The following is a 13185-nucleotide window of genomic DNA, read 5'->3' on the forward strand; positions in this document are numbered from 1 at the left end:
GAATGGCGCAGCACACTAATATATTTTCTGCTGGTCGCTGTTAAAATAAAGATGCCAGTTCTCTCCCAATGACTGCTAGAACTGCAGTCAACAACGCAATGCATACATGCCTTTAACTGACGTTTCCAAATACCATATGACAGGAGGCTGTGCAGTAGGTTGTTTGTAGACCAGCTCGTTTCAAACCACCTAATTTCACTTAATGTCTATCTTTAAACCACACTGGTAAGCGCACAGTTCGTGTTCACATTCATTGATGTAAGGAAAGTTAAACGCCCTAGGCAGCTGTCGAGATTGTAAAGGACACTGGTGGGGCTAAAGATGGCATTCTTGTCTTCCTAACTTCAAGCTTCTTCACATCAGGTTTCCATAGTTTTTTTCTCCAAATCGTCGCCATTGTTGCATTCCAAATGAAGTCCACAGGTAGCCATGAAATAGGTTATAAATTCGAGGTTTATTAAGCTTAGTTACAGGATGGTAAGTAGGAGAATAGATTCAGCCCCACAAGGAGCAGCATCCTTGCTGCTCAGCCCACACATTTCAACTGTCTCTCTGTCAACCACACCAGGCACTCTAGCATTCCACTACCTCATCAAGCATTCCAATATTCCACACACATCACATTCATACTGGCTGAGCAGCAGGGAACAGGTAGCTAAGGGAAAGGAAGCAAAGCAACAATACACATTATAACATTTTGCAGGCAGACTGGAAGGACTGATCAGAGGTAGAGAAACATGTATGAAGGTCCTTATATTTAATTTGCGGAAGAAGTGCTTAACTGGCCATTTTACAATATTATAAACAGCAGGAGCTACACTGAGACAGCAACAGACAGACATGCATATTATAAGAATTTATCTGAGAAATAATGATATGCAAGTGTGTAAAAGTAATTCAGGAAGTCCCATTCAAAAACATATGTGCAGAATTCTGGGAAGAAAAAAGGTTCAGTGGAATTGTATACTGACTGCCACTTATAAATAAATAACAGTACGTTTAAAAAGGAGATGATGAACATACCTTGATTGAAAAAAGTAACATCGCACAACACTACTAAAGCACAACTTGCTGCAAAGAAAGGAATATCACAAAATAGGCAACCACCAAGTGCACAAAACATTTCCCCAAAATGCAAGGTATGCTCTAGAGCCATTATTTTCTTTTTAGTTTCATTTAGCATGAATTAGTTTGCACCAACCTTGATAATAGAAAACATGCACAGAGAAAGGCACACAATAAAAAAAGGGATATCATCAGGTTGGATCTCAAAAAACTGTGTGGAGCTGCAGTCAGCACTACCACCCGTAGATTTCACAAAGGAATTTGTTAAGGTTAAGAAAGATCCGTAGTCCATAAGTGTAATCCAGGATCATAGCATTATTCTTCAGTTTAGATCAATTATATTAAGATGTAATCAAGAGATAAACATCGTCGCCAGTGTTAAGGTTAAGAAAGATCCGTAGTCCATAAATGTAATCCAGGATCATAGCTTTATTCTTAAGTTTAGATCCATTATATTAAGATGTAATCAAGAGACCAGAGATAGACCCCACCAGGAGCAGTTCTCCTGCTCAGCCCCTCATACCAACTGACTTCTTCTTACTGTTCAACCCACTAAACATTCCGATGACATTAACATGGGCCAAGCAGTAGAGCAGGGGCAAGCACAGGAGGATGCATAACACTTGCTAGATTACAACAGAATTATATGGCTTTCAGAAGGCCTTTCCGGCTGCCATGAACCATAAAACTTGTTTTACTGGTGCCATCATGTGCGCAACATTTGAAAAATATATAACTAGAGCACCTAGTTCCTGAAGTTGTCAGCGGGGTAGAAAGACTCAAACTTGTGGTTATTCAGGAGTCGGATGTCAGGTTGGAACCAATGGGGGGGCCTGCAGTAGAGTGGGACCACAGAGCATGAAGATGCAAGTTATCGTCGGTATGGCTTTCGGTGCTAAAGCGTCGAATATAGCAGTACTATGAATAGGGGTGGGCGAAAATTCCGCTCCGCCGGGACAGTTTGCAGAGTTTGCCCACCCTGGCGTTCCAGTTGGAACGTGGAGTTCTGGAAAAACTCTGCCAACCGCCACGTGGTGGAGTTTTTCTAGCTCTCATGCGGCTCATCAACGTAGCAAGACTGAGAATTTGCTTCCGATAGCCCGATTTGCATGTGCTAGAATGCCTAACGGCAAGATTTCTCTATGCGTGCGGTTATGGCAGATCACAACTGTTCGCGTTGAGAAAGCTGCCACTCGAGGAGAAAATCTACTGTGGTGGCAGAAAGAAGCAGCACCCTCTAGCATGCTGTGTGGTGCAGTTCACACTGATTTAACTGTGTAGAACAAGCTCCTGGCACTAAAAATCAGAGGGAACAGCACAATGTTCAAATTCAGCCCACTCGCAGAACTAAGCGGAATCTCGCAAAGTTTTTCTGGAACTCTGCGAAATTCTGCAGAGTGAATCTACATGAGTTCCGCCCACCCCTAATCATAACATGGCATGCTCAGTCGAGCCCAGATCACCGCTGACAGTGATGCGGGTAATCATAGCTTTCTTTTTATTACATCCCTAAAAAAGCACCTCAATTTCAGACCTGTTTGGTAGGTAATATAAAATGTCTATATTTAATCATCCAAAGCCTGCTGATTGCAAAGTAGGATTTAAAAGAACTAAAGAGATGCGACCACATAGTAAACATTTGTGCGTACCCTTTTATTTCTGGTAGAGCATTGATTGCTACAATATTACAAAGATAAGTTTGAAAGTTCTAAGAAAACGTGGTGTGTAAGATTACTTACCACTCGGATTTGTCATTGACTAAAAAAAGCAATTTTAAGACGACTACGATGGCAGCAGCGGCCTGAACTTCGTAATGGATCATATGGGCTGATTTAGCTACTGGGTCAAAAGTCAAAAACTGTTCCTCTCCAATTCCCGTCTTCTTCACCACTCTGCAAGTCCAATTGTGTAATTCATCTGAAAAAAATATATAACAAAATAAAGCAATATTTAAATGCCACCTTGGTGAAGATGTTTAAGATAATATAATGTTTATATTAATTTTTAGTAGCACAAACATTGCTCACTACGCCGCGTGTGTCTTCAATGAACAGCATTTTGCCAACCTCCCTATATAATGCAAAAGAGTTAATTCACCAAAACTTTTTTTAGTTTTTTGTTAAATTAATATTGATTGTTATATAGAAAAATATGCTTGGTCAACATTACAGACATTGTGAGATGACAAGTTATTCCAATCTATTTTCTCAATAGGAAAGCATCATCATGAAACAGTTATTTACAAAATATGTCTACTGCCTATGCAACGTAATCCTAAACGAGGAATATATTAAAAAGAAAAAACACTGCACAACATTATACAGAAAGAAATCCAAACAGTGCTAACACAGTGTATATGGTTAGGGCTAAGACTTAGCATATTATAGCGGAAGTGCTTGCTCTGTACATTGAGAATCAGTTCTATGTATACACAGGAATTGTTATGAGTAAAACTGAACAATATGTTGTACAACGGGAGAGTGTAGTGGACGGCACAGGGGGACGCACTAATTCTATATCCTGGATGCTGTGTTATACCCAGCCCTGAACACAAAAGAACATCAGGTGGTTCTGTGACCCAAACCCTTCTTTACTTATGCATGAAGAACATTTTATTCAATAAAGATGACCTCAAGTTACTTTAGTAGTAGTTGAAAAAACGTTTTCAAACTTATGCAATTGGTGATATGAAAGAAAAGAAAAACCCCATTCAATTCAATGGATATACAGTGAATAATTTGTGTTAAAACATGTGCAAATTGTGGAAAAGTTGTTAAAACTAACAATAGTGTAACTCAAACAATACCTAAACTGAGCTCCAATCCAAAGAAATGTTAAATCAGAGCAATACATTCACAGAAAACACTCTTAGTAATAGGACATTAAGAGGGTCCAGATGTATCGAATATGAATGTATGACGTTACTATGCATACATTCACCATGCATGGCTTTACAACACGGTCGTAACAATGACCGTGTTGTTACCACGCGTGCCGTTAGATTGCAAGTTGTAACAACGACTTGCTGTAGGGGGCGCGCTGGACTTAGGAATAGTATTAATTACTATTTCTACTCCAGTTTGTGCAACAGCAGGGAAGGTGTTAGATATAAAATCCAACACATTCCCTGATGTTGCACGCCTCCACTACAGCAAGTGGTTGTTGCAACTTGCGATGTAATGGCACACGTGGTAACAATGCAATCGTTGTAACAACAGCGTTGTAAAGTTACAGCGTTGTAAATGCTATTTTCCATCGAATATGGACTTGTAATACCCAGCAGCGACTTCTCCGCAATGGTGGAAGAGAGCCTGGCTCAGAGCCGGCACATTTTAAAAAACCCTGTTCTAGTATTGTTTTATTTTTTATCTGCTGGCTCCGAGCCAGCGTTGTAGGGTGGGGTGGGGAGGGTGGAGGAGTGCTATGTGCACTCATGAAGTATGCATATGTGTTTGGCCAGCCGTCTCAGGCAGGCCAAAACACACATGCGCAATTAGGTTTCTCCAGCCCAGCTGCATTGAACAGCCGGGCTGGAGAAACCCCACAGACTCCCTGGTCTGATAGGAGAGTCTTTCTAGCCCGCTCAGGACAATCACTGTGCTGCACTGCAGCTCGGGGATTGGATGGGAGTATGCCCCATGGACTGCTGGGACCAGGAAGAGGAGAGGCGGCACAACTGGATATGGGAAGCAGCCGGCGGCTTCAGGTAAGCTACAAAGGTGGAGCACAGCAGCTGGTAATCATTTGGACTCTGGTGGGTGCAGGGCGCTGACAAAGGCGAAAGGAGCCGAAATGCATTTGCCGCCACCTACCTGTAATGCTGTGCAATAAAGCTTTCTTCAAAGGACCCCCATCTGGCCTCCGCGCTTTCCTTTGCGGGTGAAGTGGTTTGGTGATATATATATATATAAAAAACAAAACAGTCTGAAGCTGGTGCGCTCTTTCAGCGGGTGCCGGTCTCGGGGCCAGACAATGCCTCGCATTAAATTCAGCAGCAAAACGTTTTAAAAGACCGCACTCCAGAAAACAGGAACTTTAGTGAAGCTTATTTTATTCAAGCATGATGAACACCACCACCATCCACCAACGTTTCGAACTAGAAATGTTCTTTTTCACTGTGTTTTGAGTCCGTTTTTTGTGTCACCCTTTATAGTGTAGTGTAGCCAATGGCAGCGCCACAGTCACCGGCGTCAGAAGGACAGGACCTCCAGTAGGGCGCCTGTGCAGGCATCGCCGACGGACCCGGAAAGGGTGGTAGGCCAGCGGTGACGTCGCAGGCTCCGCCGGAGCCACGGGGGTGGTACCACCCGCAGCCTGAGCCGCGTCGCATGACGGGTGAGGGGAAGTCAAAGAGCCACGGCGCTCCTTCAACTTCTTCTTGGAATGCTTTGACTTACCTGACTCCTCGACCTCCCACAGGACTGGGACCTTGAGCGGCGCGGAGCCGACTGCCGGACTTCCAGCAACTTTCGGGACCGCTCCCGCAAAGTCTTCGGTGCCATGGCCCAGCAGTCAGGGCACGACTTGGAGTCGTGGTCACGCCCAAGGCAGTAGAGACACACGCGGTGCGGGTCAGTCACTGACATCATGCGGTGAGAGTCACTGCAGTTCTTGAAGCCAGGCATCCCTACAACACCAGGAGTCGATCGACTCAGAAGAAATGACGTAAAAGGCCTCGAAATAACTCAGTCAAAAAGTGACTGGGGTACTTGCTCTTCCCGGATCTGTGCTGCTGGCGCGGAAAAAAAAGAGCTGACGTCAGCGCACGTGGGCATGTCTAAGTAGTTCCAGCGACATCATCCCGGCGCCAACGACGCATGCGGAACCGCACGACAACGCCTACCGACACGCAGGGGTACTGATGACGAAAACTTTCCGGATCCAGTCTGACACCTGGGGGTAATTCTAAGGTAAGGAATCTATCACTACGTGTTTCTTTAAGATATACATGCACGCACCAGTCAATTAAAACACAACACTTACCTGCTGCAGCTTTCAGTGAAGGAAGCCTCGGAGGTGCCAGGAGGGTTGGGACTGCTGCCTCCCCTCACTGGCCTGACCTGAAAATAAAGAGTGTCTGTCAGGATGACCTTTTTTCAGCCAGATAGGCACTGTTTGAGTCCAAAAGGTGTATGGTCATGCCACTGCTGCAACCTGAGCCAGTGGGTCTTTTCTAGATTGATTACCCCCTTTTATGGTATATCAGCCTATACCTCAATTCTATCCTGGATCATATCCCCTGAATTTTAGTCGAAACTATAATGCGGCACCAAACAGGATGTCTTTTTTTTTAAGAGGTCGTGGACAAGGAAGGAACAAACGACACCAGGAAAACCATGTGCAGTACGAGGATGGGATGCTTTATTGGATAGGGCTGGGCTGTCAATATGTCAACTGGGTTACACTTCTCTATAGTAAACAGCTGGCGAAGGTACACATGGGGCAGTTATGTCTCGCCAGAGATTGCCCTCTGCTGTGGCACCAGCTAGAGATGCCCATTGTCCCCTTTGCTGTTCGCCATTGCAACAGAGCTGTAGACTAGCCCTTTGCAGCAAACCCTCAGGGGTTGGGTATACAAATAGGGGCCACAGAACGTATTGTTTTCACTGTATGCTGATGACGCTATGGTGTATTCTCAGACAACCAGATATATTGGCCCCCATCATGCTTAATGTGCTGTCGAAGTTCTGGGATGGTTCCAGACTATGGATAAGTAGGGCTAAATCCTTACTTTCCCCACTGGGCCAACTTGCGGGCTTGCCGATGGAGAGACTACTGAGTTCAGGCCTCCCTTGGATGGGTGAGAAGGTCCGTTATTTGGGGATCTACGTTACTCTGGATGAACAGCAGTTTTATGAGCATAACAAGTGGAGAGTGCTGAGGGGCCTGCAACCTTCCATCCAGTTTTGGAATATGTTGCATCTCGGATGGGTAAGATAGTGCTCATTAAGATGGTGGTACTGCAGCAAACTTTATGCGTGATGCAGGGGACTTTTTATGAAATTCACAGGAGAGTATTCCACAAACTGGACTCACTCTTGATCAAGCTGCTTTAGAATGGAAAACAATGCAGGGTGGACCTCTCCAAATTTAAGAGGGATTGGGAACAAGGGGGCATGGCAGTTCCTGACCTGGAACTTATTTGGCAGCCCAATTACAGCATACTGTGCATTGGCAGGATGGAGAGCCCAATTAGGAGTGATCAGTGCTGAACGGTAGGAAGGGAAAGCATCAACTTGAGGCACTCTTGATGCGCGGCAGGGGGCTGCCTCACAATTTCCCCTACCTAGTCCAGCTCATGGCCAGACTCTGGGAATAGGCGGTATAGCGGGTGATGTAATGAGCACCCTGGACGCATGATTTGAATATCTGGATTATTCAATTATTCAACCCTTTGCAAAAATTGCCTGGATTAGGACAGCGGAAAAGTGGCAGGAGGTGGTATGTTTAATGCTGTCTGACCTTTACCCCAAGGGTCGGTTTGTCACCTTTTAGGTGGCTGTGGAGACGTTTGCATTGGAACCTAGTTAATTCCTTCAATATGAGAAGATCCTTGCTTCAGGGCGCCAGCTGTGGCCGATGTTCACTAATGCCCTGGCACCATGCATACACTTGCCACTATGTTATCAAGGCTGGGGGCTACAAAATTATAACCCACCTGTATCAAGTAATGCAAATGGACAGATCGGCTAAACCACTGCGTTTAGAGGAGACATGGCAGTGCTTTAGAGATGAATTACTCTCCACAAACGATTTGTCCAAGATTCATGCGGGAGTCCAGTGGGTCTCAGTATGTGCTAGGGTCACACTGATCCAATATAATATTGTACATATGACATACCTATCCTCCAAACGGCTGCATGCTATATATGTATCAAGAGAACATGACTATCCCAGATGCGGGGAGTCGGAGGCTGACTTTCTGCACATGGTTTGGTAATGCCTGGTGGTGGCCGCCTACTGGCTGGAAAGATTGGCCCAGCTTAAGCAGGCAAAGTGATGTTCTGTGCACAATTACGAAATGTTTGTTAGGCCTTCTTCCCGATGAGCCAAAGTGGTGTCTTAGCAGGTAATACACAGTACCTGAGGTTAACAGTAGTAAAAAATATAGCCATACATTGGGTGGGTCATCGATCCCGGACTAGAGAAAACTGGGAAAAGGACATGCTAGAATGGGCGGGGGCAGCGGAGGCACATATGAGAAGGACCAGAAAAGATGATAAATCACAGGATACCTTGCTTGCATGGGGCCCAATGACTCAAGCACTGTTGGAGCCTCAAGATCAGATACAGGTTGTACCTGACTAGTTATTTGGCAGGCTGTTTTTTAAACATAATTATGAGTTGGGCTTGATGGGCATTCTCGCCCATTGCCACTAATATGGAAATACAAGAGTTCACAGGTACCATCACCAAAACGGTGAGTTGACCATTTCTGCAATAGATATTAACATGTATAAGTAAGTGTGGGGTGGGTGGGGGGCTTCTGGAGCTTTATTGCTATTTTTGTTTGAAACGACTATTTCTGTACTTTTTATAAGACTGTATGATGTACTATCCAGATTAAGGTTTGGTCTTCTGTATGCTGAAAGCATACACTAATAAAGAATTGAGGAGAAAACGAAAAATAAGTTTAAGCCCTGTAGATTACACAACAAAAGTTTTTTTTAAAGCTGAAAGCGTTTGATAAACGCAGTCTAAAAGGGATAGCTCTGGATTCTGAGGTTAGAAGTATGTAGTAGAAGTGTTCTATAGATTATTGTATGATGTGTACTCGTTGGAAGAGGTGTTGTGCATACAATATTACACAGAAATGTTCTATACATGTGCTTGTTAGATGATATTGCAATGTCTGTCTAATTTGTAATTTTAAGTGTTATACTTGTGTGTGATTAGCGGTGCTTGCGGCTATCGCCAAAGTGATAGACTATATAGCGATCTGTGCTGGGCTGCATGTGCATGTGTGCTGGGCTGCATGTGCATGTGTGCTGATAGGTTCCTCTCTGAAACCCTTGGAGGAGCAGAGGTTATGGGGGTCAAGCTCAGGAGGGGAGCGGTTTGTGTGGTGTTCTTGGTGGTTTATCGGCCACCTTGGGCGTCGTCAGACTTCCCCACTCTCTTTGTGAAATTGGTCCAGGACCTGTGCACAAGATATGATAAACTGGTGATCGTTGGGGACTTCAACTATCATTGGGAAAAATCCCCCAAAGAAGGACAAGCATTACAGATCGAGGAGGCGGTCTCCTCATTAGGTCTTACTCAACAGGTCAAGGAACCGACACATGATAAAGGTCATGTACTCGACTTAGTCTGGACCACTATGCCAGTCCAGGGCAGTACGGAAATTCTTCCCTGTGCTTGGTCTGACCATTCTCTAATAAAAGGTAGACTTATATTGGGGGGCCCCCGTCCAAACCTGGGGAGGGCTGGAAAACGGCCCGCAAATGGAGAAATCTGGATGGGGAGAAATTGGTCCACCTCTTAGAACACCGCCCTTCAGCAAAAGAGCAGGATGTCAACGTTGATGCTCTATGTAGACACCTCCAGCATAAACTGGGGAGTGCCATTGATGTGGTGGCACCTCTTCGCAGGATGAAGAAGGTGGCGAGAGGAGCTGGGGCGCCTTGGTACAATGATTCCCTAAGGGAGATGAAACGTGGGGTGAGGAAGAAAGAACGGGCATGGCGTAAAAAATATGACGCCATCACCAAACAAGAATACGTCTCATCCTTAGCCCATTATAAACTAGCCATACAATCCAGGAAGGCTGCGTTCTTCGAGGAAAGAATAGCTGCTGCAAGAAACCCGCAAAAAGAAATCTTTCGGGTCCTGGCGGAGCTCAGGGTGAACAAAGAGCAAAGTCCCGAGTTCACTCAGGAGGACAGTCAGAGGTTTCAGGATTTCTTCGTAAAGAAGATATCCGATATCTTGGACGAAATTGAGGAAACTGCACCCCTCGACTGTCCTCGCCTACCGGACCTTATCGCCCCGTTAAACATCCCACCATTAGCTGAGTTCTCCCCTATTTCCAAACAAGAATTACTTAAAATCATAGGCCGAGTTAAATCGGGTTCCTTGGTGGACCCTTGCCCTCCTGACATATTTAAGGTGGCAATGCCAGGAATAGAGGAAGAGGTTCTGCATTTATTGAACACTTCTCTTCGCACAGGACAGATCCCTCTAGCTTTCAAAGAGGCTCGCCTGATCCCCTTACTGAAGAAACCTGGTGCAGACACAAAATGTCTGAAAAACTTCCGGCCCATCTCTCAGTTGCCTTTTCTGGCTAAAGTGATTGAGCAGCATGTGTTAGCTCTACTCTCGGGCCATCTAGAGAGTAACAACCTGCTGGAGACCAATCAGGCAGGGTTCCGTGCTAATCACAGCACGGAACTAGTCATGCTATCCATTCTAGATGAGCTAAGAACTCGGGCTGATGTAAAAACACCGAGCGCCCTGATACTACTGGATCTCTCCGCGGCGTTTAATACCGTGTGTCACAAACAGCTTCTGTCGCGGTTGAGATCCTTTGGCGTCATGGGCACAGCACATGCATGGCTCACATCATTCTTGCAGGGTAGGACACAACGAGTGCAGCTGGGTGATCTACTTTCCACCCCTGCGCCGATCACCTGTGGGGTCCCACAGGGCTCTGCCTTGTCACCCCTACTCTTCAACATCTACCTGCAGCCACTAATTGCTCTCCTGAACAGGATGGATTGCCTAGTGTATAACTATGCCGATGACACCCAGATAATCATCCGGCTGGATGATGGTCCGGGAGCATCCACTAGGCTACAGGACATACTGAAAACCACAGTCAATTGGATGTCCGAGAACTCTCTGAAAGTCAATCCGGACAAGACGGAAGTGTTGCCCATCTCCATCTCGGGTAACCCTTGGAGCGAGAAATTTTGGCCTAGGGAGCTGGGTGCACCACCAAAACCGGCAGTCGCAGTCAAAAGCTTAGGCCTATATGTGGATAACAAATTATCCATGGAAAAACAAGTTTCCACCGTAGTGGGCACCTGTATAGGCCTCCTAAGACAACTAAGGAAGATCTCTGCCCTACTTTCATTCCCTACTTTGAGACACGTGGTCTCAGCCACAATTCTGGCTAGGCTGGACTACGGGAACTCCCTATATCTAGGTTTGCCACAGCGGCTGCTGGACAAACTTCAGGGAGTTATGAATGATGCGGCTAGGCTGATATTTAAAAAACCCAGGACTGCTCATGCCTCTCCCCTGATGCAGGAGCTGCACTGGCTCCCAATTCGTCAGAGAATTGTTTTCAAAGGACTGTGTATCGCTCACAAGGCTCTGTATGGCAAAGCACCAAAATACTTGTGTTGCATTTTGTTGTACATTTATTTCTGCCTTGTTTTCCCTGTCTGAATCTGCTGCCTGGAATGTATGATGCGTGCCTGCATCTTACATCCTGGGTTCCAGATTCCAGACCAACTGATGTATTAGATCTCTACTTGAACCTGTTAAGATGTGCTGTGCTTCAACTCCATTTGATCAATAAACCTTTTTCATGGAAATCAATTCATGCATCCTTGGATCTTTTTATTGGCGACGAGGGAAACCTACTATTTCTGCCACCATCCCTGAAGCACAGGAGCAGAAATTTTTAATTTTTTATACCAGGTTTAAAAAAGGATCAACCTGGAAAATACGCTTTCATTCTTAAAACTACTATGAACTACTCTCTTACGTCGTAACCACGAAGAAATACGACCCACCGGCGCTGTTCTGCACAATTTTAAAGTTTTTTCCGCTTTTCCAACGGTAAAGAAAAGACAAGAAGTACTGTACTTTACCGCATCTACCTTCGTTTGTGGTGCTTCTCCTGACTGTTTCAGCGATCCCTCTCCGGTGATTGGGTGATGTATAAAACCCCATTAATCCAATTTTAAGCCCTTTTAGACTTTTTTCCTGCTGTGCGCGAGCGAGGCTTTCAGAGCGCTCGAGACTTTCCTTGACGTGTTCTTACACGTTGCATCTCGCCTACGCGCTGCGTCACCACGCCACACGCTCCTGTTATCATCACGTTACGCGCTCAAGCGCCATTTTGTGTATCCATGACAACGTGATACACGATCACCGGAGACGCTGAAAAGCCGATGTCGAGCAGGTTTTGCACGGCGGAAGGTAAAATAAAGTATATTTATACGCTGAAAGACTAAATTGGACATATTTTCATTATTCTTCATATATTTTTACCGGAATTACGCTCATTTTAAAAGAAAAGAACTTGGAATATACTACTTGTTATTTTTGGGTGTATATTGTTACTTTTGAGAAACTGTTCATTTTTAAAAGAGAGAGAGCATCTTGCTACAGCCAGTATGCAATTTGACCCACCTTCAAAGTTTTTACAAACCAAAGGAGACCCGCCCATCCCTTGGACTAGATGGAAGGAAGAATTTTTTACTTACCTTAAGGCTATGGATGGTGAAAGGATGTCAGCGGAAAGAAAAAAAAAACATTTTCTTACATTGTCTTGGCTCAGAAGGACAACTTGTCTTTAGAACTTTACCTCCAGTGAGATCTGGTGGTGATTCGAATGTCTATGATGAAGCTGTACACAGAATAGAGGGAAGGTTTAAACCAGTAACCAGTGTAGCCTTAAACAGGTTTAAATTTTATACAAGAGTACAAGATGAGAGTGAGTGCTTTGATGACTTTTTAACTGCTTTGCGTGCACTTTCTCTTCATTGCAATTTTGGTCTGATGACCGACGAAATGATTAGAGATCAAATTGTGGTGCATGTAAAAAGCAAAAAAGTACAAGAGCAGTTATGGATTTTAGGGGATCCTAGTTTGGAGACTGCCATTAGTACAGCTAAAGCATTAGAACAGTCTGACAAATGGATCAAATCCTTAGACAAAGTCTCTGTTCAACCTACTCCCTCTACTTCCACTGGTGAGGTTAGCACTGTGAATGTTAAAACCCAAAATTCTAACAAATACGAGGGCAAAAGCAAACAATTTTATTGTTTTAGATGTGGAAGTCCGGATCATATAGCTTCTTTTCCACAATGTCCTGCTCTGAATAGACAATGTAATAAGTGTAATCGTACTGGTCATTTTTCTAAATATTGCAAAACTTCTGTTAAA

The 13185-nt window shown here is 44.7% G+C and overlaps 1 protein-coding gene across 2 annotated transcripts in view; it reads right to left on the bottom strand.

Moving 5' to 3' along the window:
* TAF1B (TATA-box binding protein associated factor, RNA polymerase I subunit B) overlaps window positions 1–13185 on the bottom strand; it is a 909612-nt gene that overhangs the window by 471768 nt on the left and 424659 nt on the right. For both annotated transcript variants that reach the window (XM_086926356.1, XM_086926357.1), the window contains exon 10: window positions 2805–2982. In XM_086926356.1, coding sequence (XP_086782482.1) covers window positions 2805–2982 — 178 coding nt within the window. The remainder of the gene's footprint in view (window positions 1–2804; window positions 2983–13185) is intronic.

Source organism: Lissotriton vulgaris, chromosome 6 (assembly GCF_964263255.1).
Source record: "Lissotriton vulgaris chromosome 6, aLisVul1.2, whole genome shotgun sequence".
Lineage (NCBI taxonomy): Eukaryota > Metazoa > Chordata > Amphibia > Caudata > Salamandridae > Lissotriton > Lissotriton vulgaris.